Raw genomic sequence first — 24,527 nt, 5'->3', positions numbered from 1 at the left:
TTAGGAAGCACAGAGCATTATTCAAATCCAAATTCCAATTGGTTTTGGTTTGGAAAGATTTCTATTTGGTGTGAAGAAAGTCTCCCACCTTCAACCATTCAGTCCTGAGTTTCTGAATGCACAGTATATATTTACTGAGTCACAGATTAAAGTAAAATGGTTTTAGCTTTTTATTTGTATTTGTTGTTGAGTATATCATATGTTGATATTAACATTCTAATAGCAAACCTGCTTTATTGAGTCCCCAAAACGAACTTCTTGTGGAACAATCCACTGATTGAAAGGGATTTCAGGTGTAAAGCATGACCTTAGATCACTTTATTGTTTCCACAAGAACATACAATTACAGTAATAGTGGGCCACATGACATCGCATGGATCTTAAACCGAAAATGGAGAAAAGGGAATTAGTAGCCTTTAACCTCCCATTGATCTCCCCTAGATTCTTGTGAGAGCCTCGCTAGCTATAAACAGGTTTATAACTCTGGAACCTTGGCCCACAACTGGCAGGCCAATCTTTTTAATCTACACCCCTACAGGCCAATTTAAGGCAGACTGTCATCTTAGTAAGCGAAGGACCTGTTTACCCAATGCAAGGACTATCTCTACAGAGAATCGACCTCCTGGGTAAATCCCTCATTCAAACAGAAACCGGTCAACCAGGCAGCCATTTAAGCTTCTCAGCAAAAATAAAAGCATTACTACCTGGAAGAAAGAAAGACTCCCCAGGGGTGAGACACTGCAGGTTCTGGGTGAAAACTAATGTTTTTCTTAACCAATCAATACCCTTCATCACAGTGTTGACCTTGTATCATTGAGCCAATTGACTTCAGACAACAGTGTTCTATCTCAAGACACACAGTTACACTTTTATAAACATTGCCCTCACATCAGGTCAAGAGACTACGTCGGAGACAAAGGCTATACCGTTACTACTCAGCCAAGGATTAAGATTCCTATTATAATTGTTTTGAGCCCTCAAGCGTTATTTTGCACTACCTTTAATTACACAGTCTTTTCATTACCTCCACTGGGGTTTGGTTTGTTTATTAGCTAGTTAGCAACATCGCTCCAAAAGTTATGGATAGGTTTTGGTAAAAGTTTCAGGAAATGTCTTATAGCACAAGTGAGTAGATTTTGGGGGTTATCCGATCACACTCACCACGTTGTGCCTCGCAGCGCAGCTATATTGTGTCTGGCGGTGCAGCCATTGTGGGGGGCATGTCGGCCCCCACACTCGGCTTAGCATGGCAGATGTTCGATAACTTTGTTCAGTGCAGGAAGACGGTTAAATTTAAGATATTTGAGAAATTTGAGTCGCCACTAGAGTCATTCTTCATCTAAACATGAATATATCAACATCTTAACAGTCGGCATCCCAGGGAGAGTAGATTTTGTACAGTAAGGGTTTGAATTGTACCACGACCCAAGCGTCACAGATATCATGTACAAATATGCATAAAACACTCCTATAGACATCATACATGGGATGGTTTAGTAAATATGAACAATTTTAGTTATACTGTAAAACTTACAAACGTTGCTTGGAGTTATGAATGAAGAATCCATACGAGTAGAAATGCTATGGACAGATAAAAGACTGAATGGCACTCTACTTCCGGTTAAAAGCACTAAATTAAAGGACACTGCAGCACCTGTAGTGAGCAGACTCGTCCAAAAAAAGGTGTCATTGCACAAACAATAAAACATCTTCTAAGTATTTTAGCTTGGTTTTGTTTCTGAAAACTTTTTTACTATGGCTGTCAGCGAAGAAAAATCTAATAAGTCTAATAAGCCACAGGGTTCAAAGAGTAGGTAAAGAAGTAGCATCTTATAGTATAATTTTGTACATTAATTAGGGCTATTTGCCATCTTCAAACAGACGGCAAATAGCCTGAAAAAAAGTAGCCGTGAGACGATCAAACATTACTTTCAACGCCATCACCTGGTACATGTTGCTGTGTTCACGACATTTTTAGACTGGTAAGTTTGAATTAAAACATGTTTTATTCAGTTTCACACGTGGCATTTGGTATGATGTAAGCGACAAACAACGTACAGTATTTTGGAAAAAAAGCATGTTTTTGGTTTACTTTTAGTCTTGGGTAAGCTCAGAAATGAATTCAAATTTTTTTCGAAGGAGCGCAGTGATCAAAGAATTTAAAAGCAATAATGGGCTTGTCTATGAATGTTCTCATTCATCCAGGTCATTGTAATCTCAGGGCATTTGATTGATCACAACTGGACTGTTTGGTTTGTCTTAGAAGATGTTTTGCCTCTCATCCGAGTAGAGTTCATCAATTCATGCTCATAGACTTAGATTGCTCAGATCTAGTATTAGACTTATATTTGGGGTTTTGGCACCAGCCGCTAGACTAGATCTGAACAATCTAAGTCTAAGACTAGAGCTGACCAATTTAAGTCTATGAGAATGAAGTGACGAAGCCACTCGGATGAGAGGCAAAACGTCTTTTAAGACAAACCAAACAGTCCAGTTATGATCAATTGAATGCCCTGAGACAATAATGGGCTTATTTTTACAGGGAAAGCTGCTTATGACCTAGATCAGTGGTTCTCAACCTTTTTTCAGTGATGTACCCCCTGTGAATTTTTTTTAATTCAAGTACCCCCTAATCAGAGCAAAGCATTTTTGGTTGAAAAAAAGAGATAAAGAAGTAAAATACAGCACTATGTCATCAGTTTCTGATTTATTAAATTGTATAACAGTGCAAAATATTGCTCATTTGTAGTGGTCTTTCTTGAACTATTTGGAAAAAAAGATAAGTTTTTATCTATATTTATAAAGGATTTTTGAATTGTTGCTATTTTTAGAATATTTTGAAAAAATCTCACGTACCCCTTGGCATACCTTCAAGTACCCCCAGGGGTACGCGTACCCCCATTTGAGAACCACTGACCTAGATCATGTGCAATTTGAATAGAAGAAAATGAACCTTAACAGACTTTGCATTCTGAAATCTGACTCTGTTGACAACATATATACAAGTTTGGCTTTACTCAAATCTCTTGATCAAGTCCACCAATTTGACTTTTTTTTTTCGAGGTAGCGAGCCTTTGGAATAGGATACAATTTGTTTAGGTGCGGTCCCTTGATTTTTTTATTTTGTACGATCCATTTGAATCAAGTTTGTTGCTCTCGTTCAAATTACGACAGGTACAACATAGCCATGTAAACAAAACCTACATCCAGCGAAAAGGGCTATCCCCGGTAGTTACGTGCCCTTTCGAGCCTTATACGACCATCACTGTTAGACTACACGCCCACTGGTTTTTGACCATGAGGAGCCACACAAATGCAAAACAATGTGAAAATGTATGTTTTTAAGTTGCGTTACGCATAAGATTTGTGCAAATGTAACATGTGAGGTGTGAAATGCATGCATTTTTATCTACATTCATTCAAAGCGACTATTTCTTTAGTACAAAGAGGAATGGGGGAACGCCTGCAAAGGCATCTTGCAGGAAACAATTAACTATCAGTCCGTCACAGGAGAGGTAGAAGAGAAACATCTTTAGTTGGATGTCAGTGCTGCTGACGACGCCTAAGGAGCATTTGAGAGATCACGTCCGCAGCGTTATCATTAGACAGAGGGGCTCTGATCACAAAGAGGCATGCTGACAGCACATAAAAAACAGGCATTGTTCTGTCGCTTCAATTCAACCACCCCCACCCCCTCCCCAAAACACCACGCTCATACATCCTCTTAGAACCAGCGTAACTCTGGTAGTCAACATCAAAAGTAGGAGAGAATGAGGCACATCATTAGCGGGAGAAGACATAGGCAAGGGAGGATGAAATCATTTAGATGCCGCCGCGGAGAGGAAATTGCTCCGCCTCGTCGGGAGAGAGCGAGGAGGGAGGAAGGACAGATGAAAAATAAGTGGCACAGTACAATTGAAGACGGGATGAAATGAGGGAAAGAAACAACACGAGAATGCCACAAACAAACAAAAGGGCAGAATAACAAATGCGGTGAAGTGGAAGTTTGATTGGGTGACTTCCTGCATGTGTCAGCCTCTTGGCCTCTAATCAGATGTCAGGTGTTGCTCTAACTGCCAGGAAGCAAACATGAAATGTGAAGTTGCTGTTAAGGTTTAAACATGTCACCAATAAAAGCAAACGCTGCCCAACCTTTAGACTGCTTAAGTGAAGTGAAGTGAAATATATTTTATATAGCGCTTTTCTCGAGTGACTCAAAGCGCTTTACATAGTGAAACCCATTATCTAAGTTACATTTAAACCACTGGGAGCAGGTGGGGGAAGAGTCTTGCCCAAGGACACAACAGCAGTGATTAGGTTAGGATGCCGGAAGCGGGGATCGAACCTGGAACCCTCAAGTTGCCAAGCCACGACGCCCCAATTTAACTAAAGTGATTTGTCACCAAGCTTGACTCCTTCGCCTCAATATGTGAGAGAAACACAAGAATAATGCCTTTTTCTTGAAAAAAAAAATTGAATATAATTTGTCACTGACAAGGGATTTGTGCTTGCATTTTACAAAGCAAAATTATAACTGGGTGACTTACGCACTCATCTCATTTATGTTTCTTCATTTTTTACAGTTTTTTTGATTGATTGAAACTTTTATTAGTAGATTGCACTGTACAGTACATATTCCGTGCAATTGACCACTAAATGGTAACACCCGAATAAGTTTTTCAACTTGTTTAAGTCGGGGTCCACGTTAATCAATTCATGGTAAGCCTCAATAGTTTAATGTCCCTGAAACAATTCAAAATCAGGGCTGTCAAATTTAGCGCTTAATCAAGCGATTAATCATAAAGCAGATTAATAGCTTAATTTATTTTCACCACACATGCTCGTTTACCTTAACCGTGGATGGTGCATTCAAATAAAACCATTTTTAAAAAAGCTGCTGTATTACATTCTGACAGTAAAATTGCATTTGTAACAAAAAACGGGTTGTTTTTTTAAAGTTAATTTAAATTATGCAGTTTACTGCGATAAATCACGATTAATCCAAATGTGAAATTGTAATTAATCAGATTTAAATGTAATCGTTTGACAGCAATATTCAGAATTAAAATAAAATGTTCTGAAATAATGTGTCTCTAACATTGCACAACACTCACATTTGCCTCCACTTGGCCTTGTTTCTAGGTCCTGCTGGGCTGGACGGTGTCACACTGGACCAAACAAACCGTACTATCAGAGCAAACAGACTTACGGCTGAAATGTGTTCTATCATCACGTAGCCTAGGGTTGCACGATTAATCGACATTGAACCGACATCGAGGTTGTAATTAGTGCGATTACCAAAACGCAAGATGCAAGGTTCTTTTTTCTCCGCCGTCACCACTATTTGAGTGACAGACCTGTTGGCTAATCAGAATTGTTGAGCCTCGCGTCCTTTGCCTACTGGCCAGGGCCGGGTCTCGGCAGGCATATATGAGGGGGCATTCAGAAATGTGAAGGGGGCATCATGTGTACACGCTGTTCCATCATGCTCCAGCACTTTTTTCTGTGCTAATACAGTAGTAAGATTGCCTTCTTTATAGAATGTGTTTGTTAGCTACAGTATGTGTCCAACTCCAACCTGGAGAAGTGTATTGCACAATTTTTTTTATTTTTTTTTTATGCATTCTAACTTGAAAAGAAACGGAAATAAAAGTCTGCTTACAGCGAAGCCAATAGGAGGTCCTCTATTTCGCCCATAAAATCAATCAATAAATAACCTTTCAAAAACTACCAACAATTCTCAATTTACATTTCATGATTTGACTATTAACCAAGTATTAGTGATATTGTTATTATAGGCGTTAACGCAGACAAACTATTTATAGCGGTGCTGTGATCACTACTGTATGTACACTTTTGACATGATCGACAAGCAAGGTGTTTCCTCGCTTCTTTGCTCCCTGGAAGTGTATTCTAGATCATAAATCATGCATCACACCTGGACAAAAGAAGTCTGAGTAGGTATTCTGACAATTTGGTACACTTTGACAGCCATTTAGTACCCAGAAATGGCGAGGACGACTAATTTACACAGGGAAATTTAAAAACTATTTTTTTGCTACGCCTTTGGCTAAACATGTATGTGTATGTACCGGTATGTGTGTTGTTAAACGGAGTTACGATGCATGCCTACATTAAAATTTGTTTAAGAGTTAGGCCTGGGCGATATATCGATTTTATTGACATATTCAAGTTTTTTGTTGCAGACTATTTAAAAATTTATTTTTTTTCTTCTCTTGGTCCAGCATACTTTTTGCCCCTAAGGAGCTTCCGCAGCTTGCGCTGTCCCATTACTTCCATAGCGGCTCACATAGCAAATCATGGCTAATGCTAACGCTGACAAAAGCAAGACATTTGTTACCAAGAAATGAAAAGTGTTTTCAGTACTTTCGTTTTGCGGCAATAGGCGTGGAACAAGTGACTGCACGCTGCAGTCACTGCGTTTCAAAAAGGCATCAGCACAACTAACTTATTCCTGCATCTGAAACCGAAGCCTCCAGCCGAGTGCGGGAAATGCAACTCTTTACAAGGTGAACAAGACGCGACAACAACAAAAACGGGCTAAAAATCACCTTACTATGGTGGAATAATTTACACCAAGGGAAGCTCTTAATTTAATTATTTGAAAATGATTCCATAAAAAGTACAATTTATATCTGGTCTAAAAAGAACAACAATATACAAATGTTTGCCAAGAGTAAGATGCCGTGTATGCAGTGGCATTTCGAACTTCTAGTTTTTGATTAAATAAAAGAAAAACTTGTTTTGAATTATCTCTGTCATTTGTATTCAATGTTTTTTTTTAAAAATAGTGAAAACAAAATCGGAAAAAATCGGAAATCAAAAAAATTTGGGATTTTATTTTTAAGCTATATCGCACAGGCCTATTATGAGTGCCATAGAAGCAGCAAATACACACAGCTGGCTTACAGTTGAGTAGACGTCACGATAACTCCGCTGCTGATGGCACCATATAGCATAAAAAATAAAATGTGTCCTCTTCACTTTCTTTCAGGTGTTCACATATTACGATATAGAACATCTTAAATACACACATTTTTGTTTTGGCACCGCCGGTGAGATATTAAACTGTTTGGAGGAGAAAAGGTGAGGCCTTTAATCCCAGGAACACAATCCCTACCGTCAAGCATGGTGGTGGTAGTATTATGCTCTGGGCCTGTTTTGCTGCCAATGAAACTGGTGCTTTACAGATAGTAAATGGGACAATGAAAAAGGAGGATTACCTCCAAATTCTTCAGGACAACCTAAAATCAACAGCCCGGAGTTTGGGTCTTGGGCGCAGTTGGGTGTTCCAACAGGACAATGACCCCAAACACACGTCAAAAGTGGTAAAGGAAAGGCTAAATCAGGCTAGAATTAAGGTTTTAGAATGGCCTTCCCAAAGTTCTGACTTAAACGTGAGGACAATAATGAAGAAACAAGTCCATGTTAGAAAACCAACAAATTTAGCTGAACTGCACCAATTTTGTCAAGAGGAGTGGTCAAAAATTCAACCAGAAGCTTGCCAGAAGTTTATGGATGGCTACCAAAAACGCCTTACTGCAGTAAACTTGCCAAGGGACATGTAACCAAATATCAACATTGCTGTATGTATACTTTTGACCCAGCAGATTTGGTCACATTTTCAGTAGACCCATAATAAATTCATAAAAGAACCAAACTTCATGAATGTTTTTTGTGACAAACAAGTATGTGCTCCAATCCCTCTATCAAAAAAAAATAAGAGTTGTAGAAATTATTGGAAACTCAAGACAGCCATGACATTATGTCCTTCACAACTTTTGACCACGACTGTGTATATATATATATATATATATATATATATATATATATATATATATTCATATACATACAGTGATATATACATGCATAAATACAGTACATATATGTATGTGCATCTATATATACACACATCTATGTGTATACATACATATACACATACATATATATATATATATATATATATATATATACACACACATATACACTTATATATATACACACATGTACTGTGTATGTATATATATATATATATATATATATATATATATATATATATATATATATATATATGCACATACACACACACAGAATTTTACTTTTTTCCTTACCTACTTGTACCTGCAGGACAAACAAATGATCCCCTTGGGCTGTCAGAGACAACAGCTCCCTCAATTAGCCATTATATGTCCCTCTATAATCTGCCTTGTTCTTATTTTATTTGCCTCTGAAACAGTAGGGGCTTATCTCACTTGTATTAACAAAGAGCACCACTTCCATCCCCCTCAGCCTTGGCAAACAAAGTCAACACATCCACTCCGAAAAAAGATGCTCACAGTGTTTGTTAAGGCCTCACACCATTAAAAGACAAGTTGGACAACAGAACACTTAAGAAGTAAATCTGAACTGATCTGGATTTTGCAAAGGAACTCTGTTAGAGCAAAATATGGACTGGGACACAGTGCGTCTGTGTGTGCGCGCGCATGTGTGTTTTACCGTCATTGCCCTGGCTTCCCTCTCTCTTCAGCATCTGCACCGCCCCCACATACTTCTTCAACTGGACCTTCAGGACCTCATTCTCCCTGCACAAATAGACACACACAGCTATCACATAACCAATAAAGGCTAATAATAAAGAGGCTGTGGGCGTAGTATTTGGTGGAAAAGAGGTGATTTATATCTTTTCCCTGCCTAATATTCTTACTGCGAATCCATTAGAAACCAAATCAGATTGATTTCAGACTATATTTGTAACATTAAGCTGTTGGTGTAACGGCAGATGTTGAATGTGTGGAATGAAGACCTGTGAAAATAAAATTGAACTCCATGACAGACTGAAATAGCAATCGATTGACATACAAAGCAGAGCTGAGATGCAATACTAAATGAGTCATTCAGCTCCAAAATGCACAAGTCTACTCAAGGAGTAAGCAAAACAGTTACAATATTAGGCAGCAGTATTTGATTCTATTACTGTATGTAGTGCAGTTTTACACCATGGGTGAGCCTTAGGGATATGCCAATTTTCATGAATAATTATGTGATAGCCATTGGCAATTAATGCCTTTTAATGCCAATCATCTGGTTGACACTGTATTTAGTTTTGGTCCCCCCGTTGACAAGCGGCTAGCAGTTATTAACAGAGCATCCGGAAAATATTCACAGTGCTTCACTTTTTCAAAATGTTGCTATGTTACAGCCTTGTTCCAAAATGGAATAACTTCATTTTTGTCCTCAAAAGTCTACACACAATACCCGATAATGACAATGTGAAAGCGTTGTTTTTTTTGTGTTTGCAAATGTATTAAAAATGAAATCACTAAGAAATCCCATGTACATGAAGCTCAAAAGAGAGCTCAGGGGCATCCTGTTTCCGCTGATCATTCTTTAAATGTTCAAATAGCTTAATCGGAGTTCACCTCTGGTAAATTAAGTATGTTGGACATGATTTGGAAAGACACACACCTGTCTATATATAGAGTCCCACACTTGACAGTGTAAGGCAGTGTAGAATCCAAGAATTAAGTCAAAGGAATTGTTTGTAGACCTCCAAGACAGAATGTTATCGAAGCAGAAATCTGGGGAATGGTACAAAAAAAGATCTGCTTTCTTGATGAGCACAGTGGCCTCCATTATCCGTAAATGGAAGAAGTTTAGAACTACAAGCACTCTTCCTAGAGCTGGCCAGCCGTTTAAACTTAGCGATTGGGGGAGAAGAGCCCAAGTTAGGGAGGTGACCAAGAATGGTCACTCTGTCAGAGCTACAGCATTCCTCTGTGGAGAGGAGAACCTTTCAGAAGGACAACCATCTCTCCAGCAATCCACCAATCAGGACTGTATGGTATAGTTTCCAGACGGAAGCCATTATTTAGTTAAAATTTGCCAAAATGCAACTGAAAGACTCTCAGGCCATGAGAAAGAAAATTCTCTGGTCTGATGAGACAAAGATTGAACTCTTTGGCGTGAATGCCAGGCATCATGTTTGGAGGAAACCAGGCACCACTAATCACCAGGCCAATACCATCCCTGCAGTGAAGCATGATGGTGACAGCATCATGTGGCAGGAACTGGGAGACTAGTCAGGATAGATGCAGCAATGTACAGAGACATCCTGGATGAAAATATGCTCCAGAGCACAATTGAACTCATACTGGGGCAATGGTTGATCTTTCAGCAGAACAACGACCCAAAGCACACAGCCAAGATATCAAAGGAATGGCTTTAGGACAACTAAATGTCCTTGACTTGAATCCGATTAAACATCTCTGGAAAAATCGGAAAATGGCTGCGCACCGATGCTTCCCATGCCACCTGATGGTGCTTGAGAGGAGCTGCAAAGAGGAATGGGCAAAGAGAATGGGTGAAACTGGCCAAAGATAGGTGTGCCAAGCTTGTGGCATCGTATTCAAAAATACTTGACTGTAATTGCTGCCAAAGGTGCATCAACAAAATGTTGCGCGACGGCTGTGAATACTTATGTACTTTGTTAGTTGTTTAATAAATGTACAAACATTTCTAAAACCTTTTTCACATTGTCAGTATGGGGTATTGTCTGTGACATTATTCCATTTTGGAATAAGGCTGTAACATAAAATGTGCTAAACGTGAAATGCTGTGAATATTTTCAGATGCACTGTACGGGTTTCCATAACAGTGTAGCGCTGCTCTCCTAAGATAATAACAATCACCTCCCTTACAGCAAATACACTGCATGTCTTAGTATCTTAAATATCACTTAGGGGTGTCCCAATCTCATATTGATATTAGTCCAATATCAGCAATCGACTTATATCGGCTGGCATGTAAAATGTCAGATGAAAACAGTCACTTGTGCAAAGCTGGACAGCCAGTTAACATCTAAATGTCCTCAAATAAGCAGCACACAGTTAATCTTTTCTTGTATTTTAGTGAAGTCAATTACAAAAGGTAAACATGGTAGCTACTATGAGCTAATAACATACACAGAAGTCTCCAAAGCAAAAGCATATTAGAAAGTATTCACAAACAAATGTCTGTATCTTTCAACTTGAACTTAACGTCATGAATTATTGTGGCCACTCATCATGGGGTATCAGGCCTGTTTGCAGGCATCAATGATCAGGGCTCTCCAGTCTTCTCTGTCATCGTTCTATATTACGGCGGACGGACGGCGTGGCGCAGTTGGGAGAGTGGCTGTGCCAGCAACCTGAGGGTTCCTGGTTCAATCCCCACATTCTACCAACCTCGTCACGTCCGTTGTGTCCTTGAGAAAGACACTTCACCCTTGCTCCTGATGGGTCGTGGTTAGCGCCTTGCATGGCAGCTCCCGCCATCAGTGTGTGAATGTGTGTATGAATGGGTGTGAATGTGGAAATAGTGTCAAAGCGCTTTGAGTATCTTGAAGGTAGAAAAAAAGCGCTATACAAGCATAACCCATTTACCATTATTGATATTTCCGATAAAACTTCTTAGGCAGTAATGTTGTTCGTTATCTACCTGGAGCTTTCTTTCCTACTAGTTTTTCTGTTACCATCAGTTTTTCTAAGCTGTCTTTTCTAATGATATGTCCGAGGAATTCCAGCTGCCTATTTCGAATCGTTGCAATTACAGATCTTCTTGTTTTAGCCTTTGCCAATACCTCTTCATTACTTTTCTTTTCAGTCCATGATATGCAGAGTATTTTTCTGAAGAACCACATTTCAGTTGCCTCTAATTTTCTCAGTTGTTGATTGTTTAAAGTACAGCATTCACAGCCGTCAAGTATGACAGACCATACATACGTTTTGAGGACTCTGAGTTTGGTGTCAATTGAGATGTTTATATTTTTAAATATAAGACCAGTTTTGTTGAGGCTCTCTTTTGACATGGAAAAAGACATGGCCACTAGATGTCATTAAAAACAATTACCAAAAGTATGTCATTAGGTTAGTGTTTTTCATACCTGACATTGCTCTCTTAGTAATTTCACTTGACCAAGCCTTTTTAACATTCCACAGTACAAAATAATAAATAAATAACAATAAGTTATATTGCTATGGGTCAATAGTCAAGACTCCAATATCATCACCGTATCGAGGGATAAAAGTTGGATCGAGACAGCCCTATAGTATCATTATCATGTAACATTATCATTGGAGGAAGAGGCTAAACATGTTATACACTGAGAGCAAGCCAGGAACATAATTCCCTAGACTTTGAGGGCAAAAACCAAATAATTTAAATGAGTTGTAGATAGTAGTGTTTGCTTTTGTTTAGTTATTGTGTACTATTGGCTTTGTTTTAATCTAACAATTATGTGTAATAAAAAGAGTATAAGGAACTAGTTTAAATATTGTGTTGATATTGTTAAACTGTCAATTGCAGTCTCCATAAATCATTTGAAAATATCACAATTAATACAAGTGATCGGTATCGGAAGATCCCCGTCATTGATGCTCGGTATCAGCTTAACACTCTGATCAAAACATCTCTGGTGAGCAATATTATAGTTGTAAAGAGTACCTAATATGCTGTCCCCACAGTGGCAGAGAAAAGGGGTTGGTTTGTTTTGAACCGAGGACACAGACGCAGACGCAGTGATAAAGAAAGCGTGTAGGTCTAAGAGTCGTAACTGGCTGAACATCCCTGACTTGGGGAGGAAATCAATCAGAGTCGGTGTGAGGCTTTATGCCCTTGCCAGTTAAATTTAACAGCCTTTGTCTTGCGCCACTGCCACATCGAACCCCCCCTTCCAACCCCTTTCCCCTTATTCTCCACGGGTGATTTTTTTATTTTTTTTGGTGCCCTGCTTATCAGACCTCATTCCCACCAACAAAGGAGTCGCCTGCACGGAGACCTCCAACAGCAGCCCGTGCGACGAGCTCTCCACAGAGACGCCGCCGCCGTTATCAGACCTGCCCACGGCCCAGGCGTTGTTCCAGCCTGATTAAATTATATCGAATACGCACTGCTCACACTCAATGTGTGTGCTCACAGAGAGTGGGGCCAGAGGTATTAGAATGTGTGTGATTTTAACAAGAATGGGTCTGCAGTCTGATGTTAACACCAGAGGGCAGATTACTGCGTTGAGTGAACAAGTCTCGCTCTAGCTAAGGTTACACAATTATATTCGTTTTTTTAATGATTATTAAATCAATCAGCGACGCAAATAAACTATAAGGTTTTCAGACACACCAGCAAAAAGAAGACAGACATGGCGATAGATCAATATATATCAGGCTTTGCAAGAATTCTGGGTAACACTTTAGTATGGGGAACATATTCACCATTAATTAGTTGCTTATTAACATGCAAATTAGTAACATAATGGCTCTTAATTAGTCATTATTAAGTACTTATTGTCTTATTCTGCATGGCCGTTTTATACAACCAGTAAGCCATTAACTAAGAGTCTTTCCTCAATAACCTCAGAATTATTGGTTATTAGTAACCCTAACCCTACACTTATATGTTCCCCTAGTGTCCAAATAACTCTAAATTAAGTCTTTGTTACTTACAATATGTTCCCCATACTAAAGTGTTACTGAATTCTGAATTTCAATTAATTTACTTGGAAAAATTTTAACTTTAATAAAATTGCTCTACACCAATAGGATGTTGAATTGGAACTTGAATGACAGGGTGGAGAAATAAATTCATTGCAATTCAGAGAAATTCCTTTTGGCCAAGTAATAGGACAACTTTTAACAAAGGTTTTGTCACAAAGGTGTCAAGGGGGGGGTCGCAGCTCACTACGGGTTGTTCTCCCGGGATGCAGAATGGACTACTCTGGACAAGGCGTGCAGGTAAAAACATGATTTAATTACCCAAAACTCAAAGAAGTACAAACAAAAAAGGAACACAAAGCGAAGGCACAACGCGCTGATCGCACTTGGAGCTAAAGCACAAAACTTAGCGCAGGAAACAAAGAAGCTAACACTTAGCATGGACTTGAGACAAGTAATACTCACAAAACTTTGGCATGAAACAAAACTTCCGTAACAGGTTGCATGAAGCAAATAATGACGCCAGGCCGACTAACTGTCAAAGGCAAACTTAAATAATACCTCTGATTAGAGCTCGGGTAGCAGGTGAGCGGCCGAACACTAATCAGAGACAGGTAAACATAATTAGCAACAGGTGTGTGAGTCCAAGACGTGAAACAGGTGACACTAATGGTTGTCAAGGTAACAAACAAACAAGGAAGTGCAACCAGGAACTATGGAGTCTTTAAACAGAAAATAACATAAAACATGATCCAAACCATAAGTTGATTGGCAACAGTAAATTGGCCCTAGTGTGTGAATGTGAGTGTGAAAGTTGTCTGTCTATCTGTGTTGGCCCTGCGATGAGGTGGCGACTTGTCCAGGGTGTACCCCTCCTTCCGCCTGATTGTAGCTGAGATAGGCTCCAGCGCCCCCCGCGACCCCAAAAGGGAATAAGCGGTAGAAAATGGATGGATGGATGGATGATCCAAACCACAGATCATGACAGAAGGCCCATGTGGACTGATAGCGTGACGCCAGGATGCAGAGACATAAAGCAATGTGCAGGTCAAAAGATTAAATTCTTTATTGAAATTGGGGCAAAACAGCAGAAACAAAAGTCTAGTGCATGCACGTAGCTGCAGCAGAGTAATACATGCACACTGACAAAAGACAATAGTGCAGGCAGGGAGCAACAGGTAATTGTAAATAGACTTGATTAGAAATTACAGATCGACCGGTTATTGGCCGCGCCGATTATTGGCACAGAGATTTGGCATTTGGACGTGTGTTGGTATTGGCCTCTTTTTATCAGTATCGGTCTTTGTTTTTTCACAACTACAACAGAACTACATCAACAAATACAATATATACACAATATACTAGTATCTAGTATTTAAAAAATAGTCAAGTAGATGGTAACACACACTTCACAAACACCAGCCTGTTTGCCCTGCATGAGAAAAGTTATCTTTTTTTCACTGCAGGGCTTAAGTATTGTAAGATAATTCTGGAATACACCATTATTAGCAAATTAATTTCATGGAAAATCTATTCTACTATGTCCAATTCGAATTGCAATCTCTTTACTGTTTGCAATCAATTCCAATTTGAATTGCAATCTCTTTACTGTTTGCAATCAATTCCAATTTGAATTGCAATCTCTTTACTGTTTGCAATCAATTTAATTGGAATTTGAGAAACATTCTGAATTCAGTTCCTAATTTTGCACAAGCACTAATGAATGAAGATAGAGACCTTCATAGATACTGACTGCACTAGATTTTATTCTCTTCAGTTATTTGAGAACACAATTACTATTTTTTGTCTGTATTCTCTGATCGAAAGATAATCTTTTATTTACAGCAAATGTTCCTTTCAGTGAATACATTATTTTCCAAAGAAAAAATCCTAAAGTGCTACGCCTCAGCCTGATTGTATTGTTAAAGTTGTTTTTCCTGGCCTGATAACGAACTTGTTTTGTTGAATTATTAATCTCTGGAACACTTAAAATGTTTTCTGCTGAAGTAAAACACTTGTTTGCTGTCATTCAAGAGATGGCTTGAAAAGTATGCAATAAACTGCATACTGTTGAAAAGTGGAATTATTGGCACTAAAGCTTGATGCATATTCCAATTGGTAACATTTGGTGAATAAGGCAGACTAATAAAACAGGGCTTGCAGGTAAAAATAACACTTTGTCTATGTCAAAGCCACAACAATTGTCTTATTTTTATGTATTCTAAGCAGTGCCTTCCTTGCTCACACTTTTGTCCACTTATTTTGTAGGGTAGCAGGCATTTAAAGAGGATTTAGAATGTTGGGGACAAAAAGAATCCTGAGTCATTCAACAAAAAAACTATACATATTTGTTATCTGTACGATAACATGGCTGAATTATTGTGGACCATTTGCTTGAATTACCGCATTTAGGGCCTGATTTACTGAGATCCAAATACCACGCGCTGAACACAGGGCCGGCCCGTGGCATAGGCCGTATAGGCAAATGCTAAGGGCGCCGTCCATCAGGGGGCGCCACGCCAGTGCCACAAATGTTGGAGAAAAAAAAAGGAAAGAAAAAAAGTTGGTACTATTATTTCTAAATACAAAAAATAATCCCACGTTAATTAAAATGCAAAGTAAAGCCTATTTAATAGAAATATTATTTGTTACAACATTACGCCCCCCCCCCTGTCCCCCCGCACGGTGCGCCCCCTCCCTACCCGTATCATGACTCTTTTTGGACGTCACCACATCAAAAAATCAACACAAGATGTCAAAACGGCCAAAACTGTCAGGTGCCCAGGGAAGAAAAAAGAGAAAAGAAGAGGAGGAGAAACGAGAGGTAGCAGGTAGGTGAGCCGAACATGAAATTATTTGTCTGTTACAGAATGTGATAGTAACCCGGCTTTTTAGCATTAAGCTAATGTTACATGATTCGGCAATTGCTAATCAATAAATAGCTAGTTCTGTTTTAACGTCGGGTTAATATTGTGGAGGGGGCTAAATTGTTATGGAAAATAATAATGTAACGTTAGGTAATTACAGTACTCCCACCTTACATTTTTCAGGGACATTTGTATTAGATCTTTTAAGCAGCTGTTTTTTGTTTACATTGTTATTGCCTTCTGGTTAGCTCTGTTTGCCCTGCAGGTAATAATCACTTTTCCACCCCTTTATATATTAGGTATAGTTGTAAGTAAAAAAAAAAAAGGTCAAAGACAAAGCTATTCGGTTTCTTGTGAGTATATACACTTCACTGCCGATGTGGGGGGGGCGCCACCTAAAATCTTGCCTAGGGCGCCAGATTGGTTAGGGCCGGGCCTGGCTGAACAGCATGTGCAATTTATGAAATAGTGTGTACTACTAGTGGGCGTGTTGCATGCAATTTACTAACACTGCATGTGCAATTGAAAAGTGGTGCAGATCGCCATATTTACATGAGGATTTTACGTGTGCTAAACGGTGCATTACCCCGGGGACAATCTCAGTTACTGCACATTTATTTTATCATGCTCCTTCCTACCTGTGGTATTATACTTTGTTTTCAAACATGCAGGAGATATCTACCACTTACCACAAAGGAGCTGAGCTCATTGGAGAAAGGCTGCACTTACTCTGGCTCAAAAGGCAAAAAAATGCAAACTTAAAGAAGTTTTCTTCATGTAAGAAATATTTTTATTAATACCGGTATATGTTATATGTGAAACAAACAAATGTCATTAAAAATATTAAATGACACCAAAATGCAAAAATTAAATTTGTTTTAATAAATCCCTAAAGGGGAACTGCACTTTCTTTGGAATTTTGCCTATCATTCACAATTATTATGAAAGACATGACAACGGATGGATTTTTTTCATGTATTCTAACTTGTGAATAAACGTAAATAAAAGTTTGTTTACAGCGGAGCCAATGGAAGGTCCTCTATTCCATCCATAAAATCCAATAAATAATCCCATTTACATTTCCTGACCTGAATATTAACCAAGTATTAGTGATATTTTTATTATAAGCGCTAAGACAGACAAACTATTTATAGCGGCGCCATGATCACAAGCTTTTGCGTCCATGTTGACATAATCGACTGATCAGCTGCTTTCTCGTTTCCTTCCTCGTCAAACTTTATTTTCGATCATAAATCATGCCTCTTACCTGTATAGTAGAAAGACGAGGACGTATTCGAACAAGTTGGTACACTTTGACAACCAATTTAGACCCTGTATGGCGAGAACAACATGAAAAACCTCTTGTTTCCACCCCACTTTACTTCGCGAGGATTCTGAGTCATTCATCACCTAAATGGGAATATATGAACATCCAAGCAGTCGGCATCCTGATTACAGCAGACATTGCTCAGTAAGTGATGTTTTATTATTTTTTTGCTGGCTCTCATGAAGTCTGCATTGAGTAATAATTAGTGATGTAATGGGAAAAAAAGATGAAGGTTGTGATGCGTTTTTATAAATAATGTATTTATTGTATGCTTAAAATGAGCAAAATACGTAAATATGAAATGTTATAATACATTATTATTATATATTACATATATACTTACATCATGTATATAAAACCTTAATGGAGGTGTTTGGATGTTTTTTAAGGGCTTTATAGGCAGAATATAGCGGTTCCCATAGGCTCTATTGTGTCATGGCTGGTTACACCAGGCCATGCCCTTTAGTTGGTGTTCTCCTGTGTTTTGTGTTGGTTCCTGCCCTGTGCTTTTCTTTTGGTGGCACTTCCTGTCGAATTGGTGTTTTTTCGTGACCGCTTCACACAAAATTATCCAGCCAGTGAGGGAACCTGAGGAAATTTCAATGACCCAGCGGATTGTGGCACTAATGGCCACAGCGAAGTGTTCTCCAGCCCCAGCGTCACCATCGCATCCGTCGCCTCTGCTGCACCCTCCTGTCCTCCTGCTGCTTCTGCTCTGCAGACGCCGACGGTGCAGCCGCCATCTGCTGCTCGTACTGCGCAGACGCCAACGGTGCAGCCGCCATCTGCTGCTCGTGCTCCATAGAAGCCGACGGTGCAGCCACCATCTTCGTCTTCAGCGAGTCCTTTGCCGACGGTGCAACCACCATCTTCGTCTCCTGCGGTGCAGCCACCATCTTTGTCTCCTGGGGTGCAGACGCCTCCATCTTCTCCAGTGGGTCTGCAGACGCCGCCATCCTCTCCAGTGGGTCTGCAGCCGCCGCCTTTTTCGTCTTCAGCGGGCTCCTTGCCGAGGCAGCCCCCTTCTTCGTCTCCGGCGAGCTCCTCGCCGAAGCCGCTGCCTTCGTCGTCTCCAGCAGACTCTTCGCCGTCCAAGAATGTGGCCGTTCCATGGTCGGCCACCTCGCCAGCTGCGGTGGCGGTCTACTCGTCGCCGGCATCTGACTCTTCCCCGTTGGTTGTGAGGACATGTGGCCAAGCGACCCACCGCTTTGTCCCCTCCCGTGACTTTGGACCTTTTTTTTCCCGTTTTCCAGAACGTCTGGTATTCGTCTGGGATCCGTGCCCTTTTGTTGGTGTTCTCCCTTGTTTTGTGTTGGTTCCTGTCTTGTGCTTTTCTTTTGGAGGCACTTCCTGTCGTGATGGTGTTTTTCCGTGACCGCTTCACGCATCTTGCCCAGAGCATTTCCCCTCACCTATTTTCGGTTTGCAATCAATTCTATTTAAGTTGAGTGTGAGCCACCATTCTTTGTCAGGACTTTGTTGGGAAATGATAATCATTCATGTGGACACTCTTCTCTCCTGCCGTGAGTTTTCCTATATTCCAGCATTCCGTTTTTATTGTTTTTCACTTGTCAGTTTTAGTTTTGTTTTTTGTATAGCCTTCCCTATGCTTCGGTGCCTTCCTAGCGGCACTCATCTTTGTTTGTTTTGAGCTACGTTAAATACATGTAACTGCACGTTGCCTCCTTGATCTTCTGCATCTTGGGAACACGCCACTAATCGCCGTCATGCGACCCGAGCGTCACACATTGTAAGCGGACTTTTGATCGCATTTATTTAATATTTAGAATGCATTAAATATATAGATATATATATATTTATATCCGTCGTTTTGTCTTACATAACGATTGTGAACGATAGGCAAAATTCCAAAAAAAAAGTGCAGTTTCCCTTTAAACAATCTAGCAACTATAACATTATAAAATTATGTTGCTGAATAAACGATATTTGTCTAATATTTTCTATTTCTGACAGCCTAAAATGATGACACACACACGTCTGTCCATCATCTGTCTTTGCAGCGCAAGCACCGATCCTGCAGCCATGTTTGCACGTCCTTCTGACATGTGCGAAACAAAACGCAAAATAGTAAGTTTTTATCAGATGAGTTTTGATGAATCACGTCTGCCTCACAATACGAAGGTCCTGAGTAGTCCTGGGTTCAATCCCGGGCTCGGGATCTTTCTGTGTGGAGTTTGCATGTTCTCCCCGTGACTGCACGGGTTCCCTTCGGGTACTCCGGCTTCCTCCTACCTCCAAAGACATGCACCTGGGGATAGGTTGATTGGCAACACTAAATTGGCCCTAGTGTGTGAATGTGAGTGTGAATGTTGTCTGTCTATCTGTGTTGGCCCTGTGATGAGGTGGCGACTTGTCCAGGGTGTACACCTTCTTCCGCCTGATTGTAGCTGATATAGGCTCCAGCGCCCCCCGCAACCCAGAAGGGAATAAGTGGTAGAAAATGGATGGATGGATGGACGTTGCGCGTTCTAAATAATTATATTTGCATCTTTTCCTCTGAGTATTGTGGGTGTTTTGACGATCAGCATCTATCCATCCATCCATCCATCCGTTTTCTACCACTTGTCCCTTTCTGGTTCGCGGAGTGGCTGGAGCCTATCCCAGCTGCATTGGAGCAGAAAGCGCGGTACACCCTGGACAAGTCGCCACCTCATTGCAGGGCCAACACAGATAGACAGACATATATTTTGCATATTAATGGATTGTACGCATTATTCTGCTCACTTAACAGATGCAATCCACTTTGCACACGTTTAGTAAATCAGCTTTGCTTGTGCCATCAGGTTTGCACGTGTTTTAGTGCACGCAAAAACCTTTAGTAAATCAGGCCCTTAATCCTTTTGGATATAGGTCTGGGATACTTTAGAATAAATGTTTCTATGCCAAATGATTTAGGTCTGGACACTGCCTGGGCCCTTTCAACACTGTCATTTCTTCCTGGTGAAGCAAATATTTTTGTGGTTTAGTTTCAGAACTGTGTAACCTTCAGATGTGCTAGGAAGCTGAACACAACAGGAATTTAATCTATCATCGTGACAATAACCCCTGGCATTCAAAGAAATCGACAAAAGAATGACTTAATTGCCAGAGGAAAATGTAAGATTGGAGACAACCCAACCAGAAGCCAGACCTCAATGTAATTGAAAATCTATGAGTTGGCCTTGTTTTGAGCTCAGGTATAGAATGTAGACTGGATTGTTTTCACCTTGTTAAACTTCCTTCTGTCACTCTCCTGATTTGACACTCGAGTTTAGATTTGTTCAAAACACATTGTACTCATTTCTATGACACGCTTTTAGCAATACAATGACTTCCTTAACACCTTCAGCCAGTCCTTTACTACTAATCTAAAACTAGTGATAACTAAGGAATCCAAAGGAACCTCACTATGTCATATTTGTGATACATGGCTCACAATAACAATGATATCTTGATATGGCAATGCTGCGAGACGGGTAGTAAAACAAACAATAAATAAAGGCATAGTTTATATTTTGCAGTATAACTCGACCTGAGTCCAAACGGTAAATAGTGCAAAAACAATAACACTGTAATAGTGCAACATAATTGTAATCAGGATTTTTTTGTTGTTGTGTGAGACTATTTTCACACTAGGGTGAATCGAGTGAATCGATTAATTCGATGAGAAAAAAGCTTTGACTAATATTGTGTTGCTTCAACTAATCGATTAATGATTAAAACTAAATCAAATTGATCCAGACCGCATTGAGTGCCTGGAACTATAAATGCGCATGCATAGTTTCTCCACGACTGCTGCATTAGAGCTTACATGAAAGCGGTGGTGTGTGGCAGCGAAGAGTAAGGAATTGTTCTTTATAAACTGTTTTTGCACACATGTTAAAAATGCAATTTCAATATTAAAGGTGCCATATGTAGTAATGTGGCCAGAAATGGTACTGCAATCACAGTCAAAATTATGTAGTCCCCTCCCACTCTCCATAACTGAGGTTGCCAGAATCCTACTCCAAGGAACTTCAAATGTCAATCGACGAGTCCTACGCTGTAGGTTTCTCTTGTTTATGCTATTTGCAAGATGGTTTACTAAGTAATTATGCCACAATTTACTGATGTCGATTAGCCAAATGAATTTGTAAAGTTTCGCAGCAATATTTTCGTCAGGAGTCAGGACAGATTGTTGGCATTACTGTCACGGTGCATGCGCAATCCCTCATGCCTTCTGCTGCAGGCTTGGCCGGCACCTCCACCGCGCGCCGGAAAAGCTGCAGGCAATCAGTAATCCTCGCACCTGGGACTAATGAAGACAGACAGCATAAAGACCAGCGGACACGAAGATCCAGCGCCGGAACGTAGTTCACTCCTTGTAGTAAGCATCCCGTCTCTGGCTTCCCTTCTGCGTACTTGCTCTCTCTCTGTGACTTCCCAATTCCCATGTCTTATGTCCTCTGTGTTCCCCGCAGTGCCTTTCCTGTTCCCCGTGATCGAGCTGCGTGCCTCGACTCCTCTCTGGATTTTGGACTGCCTCCTTCGATCCTCGACCCCTGCTTGGACACGGACCTCGTTGCTTCTCTCCAGCCCCCGACCACTTGCTTGCCCACGGACTGCCTTCTCGCCTTGCCCCTCTGGTCTGACGAAGGATTCATCCAACACGCACTTACAACAAACCCTGGTAACATTTACATTGTTAATTCTACACATCGTTTTACACCAAACACTTAAGAGTAGCATACACATCCCACACACTTCAATAAAGCTATTGAACTGATTCCTGCCGTGGTGTTGTCTCCTTATCCCGCCGTACGTAACAATTACCGTGCTAAAATATCTAGTTTGACCGCACAGACCACCATCGAAATAATTATATATAATAATATATAATATATATCGCATAGGCCTACTTTGATGGCAAGCCAAGGCCAACACTAAAATGACCGCCACATTTCGTTCAGCATAACTCCATGTTGCATCCAACCTGACGCACTGTATTCTCTTCTATGTACGCTAGAGATGCGCGGTTTGCGGGCACAACCGCGGAGTCCGCGGATTATCCGCGGATCGGGCGGATGAAATTTAAAAAAATTAGATTTTATCCGCGGGTCGGGTCGGGCGGTAGAAATTAAAAAAATTAGATTTTAAATAGATTCAGGCGGGTGGCAGTTAAACCAATTCGGAAATATATATACATAGTTAAATGTTGTTACCCACATACGAAAAACGAGCAGGCACCTGCTGCATATGCCACAACAGAAGAAAAAAAAAAAAAGAGATGGACACTTTTACGGAGCGGAGAAGGCCCCCGACGCCTCGCCGGGGTCCGGGACCGAGGCCCCTTCCCCCGAGAGGGCCCCACCGTGAGCCGTAGCTGAGGCGATCCGCGAGAAGGGCCCGATGCACGTCCAGGGTCACCACCGCGCCCACCGCACCGACACCCCGCCTCGTCCGCCTTCGCCGCGGCCGGCGTCACGCGCAGCAGGTAAGCAGCTTACCTGCCCGCCACCCCCGTGGCCTGGGGCTCGTAACAGGGGTCACTCCGCGCGCTCCGCCCGCGCAGCTTACCTGCCCGCCACCCCTGTTGCCGGGGGCGCGTAACAGGGGTCACTCCGCGCGCAGTGCGCTCACGAAAGGGGTGGGGCTCACCCTGCTGATATAGACAGCAGCTAGGACGGTGGCCATGGACGTCGGAACCCGCTAAGGAGTGTGTAACAACCCACCTGCCGAATCAACTAGCCCTGAAAATGGATGGCGCTGGAGCGTTGGGCCCATACCCGGCCGTCGCCGGCAGCGAGACGCGCTTGGAGGTGCGCTCAGCGCGGCTCCCATATGATTGCGCACTGGTGTGCGTCTGGGTCGTGACAGCGTGGCACGCGAATGTCTGTGCTGCATTGGATCAGTCTCCTTTCTTTAACAGGCAAAAGCTTTATAACCTCACTAATGCCTTGCATCGTCTATATTAGATATATAACAACGGGCGGGTGCGGGCGGATGGCGGGCGGATGAGGTTCTGATCAAATGTTAGATCGGGTGGATTGCGGATGGTTGACGACTTTCTGATGCGGTTGCGGATGAAATAATTGCCTATCCGCGCATTTCTAATGTACGCACATCACCATCTTTCAGTGCAGAGTGCAATTCTATGAGTCAACTCACGTTATGCAAAAACCACATTACGAATTAATCATATAGCCTACTACCATGTCAATACACAAAGTAGAAAATCATTACATGTACTGCATTATATTGTGCCAAGTAAATACCACCCCATATGTGCCCCATGTACATACAGTACCAGAAACCGCAATTAGCTGTGCTAATGTTGGAACGCATTTCCTCAGCGTATCAGCATATTGAGAACGAAATAGGCACTGACACTACCCATATTCACAAAGGTTTTATTTTTCGAAAATATATGTTGCCCTGTCAGTTGGATGACAAATCGACATACAGGCTAACGGGCACGGGCATATATTTTCCCCATTAGCCTATATGTTGATGTATCTAATCTAATTTTGAAATGAGCATATCCCGGCTGAACTACCGTTATCAGTTATAAAGGTATTCGAAAAGAACATGATTTATTAATGCCTTATGACATATCAGGGCCATTTAATGATGACTTGACATTCAATTATTACATATGGCACCTTTTATGATGTGCATTTTTTAGAAAAAAAGAATGAAGGTTATGTGTGTGTGTGGGTATATATATATATATATATATATATATATATATATATATACACACATATATACATACAGTCGTGATCAAAAGTTTATATACACTTGTAAAGAACAATGTCATGGCTGTCTTGAGTTTCCAATCCATTCTACAACTCTTATATTTTTGTA

The 24,527-nt window shown here is 40.8% G+C and overlaps 1 protein-coding gene across 2 annotated transcripts in view; it reads right to left on the bottom strand.

The window, feature by feature from the left end:
- Positions 1-24,527, bottom strand: part of snx29 (sorting nexin 29) — a 376,077-nt gene that overhangs the window by 281,351 nt on the left and 70,199 nt on the right. The window contains exon 14 of one of the 2 annotated variants that reach the window (XM_061967306.1): positions 8,518-8,603. In XM_061967306.1, the coding sequence (XP_061823290.1) occupies positions 8,518-8,603 (86 nt within the window). Of the gene's footprint in view, positions 1-8,517; positions 8,604-20,409; positions 22,348-24,527 lie in introns of those variants that run through there. The other variant, XM_061967307.1, reaches the window with a different exon arrangement.

The sequence above is a fragment of the Nerophis lumbriciformis genome, linkage group LG11 (assembly GCF_033978685.3).
Source record: "Nerophis lumbriciformis linkage group LG11, RoL_Nlum_v2.1, whole genome shotgun sequence".
NCBI classification, from domain to species: Eukaryota; Metazoa; Chordata; class Actinopteri; order Syngnathiformes; family Syngnathidae; genus Nerophis; species Nerophis lumbriciformis.
Note: the sequence above shows the minus strand (reverse complement) of the source record. Positions and strands in the feature narration are given on the sequence as shown.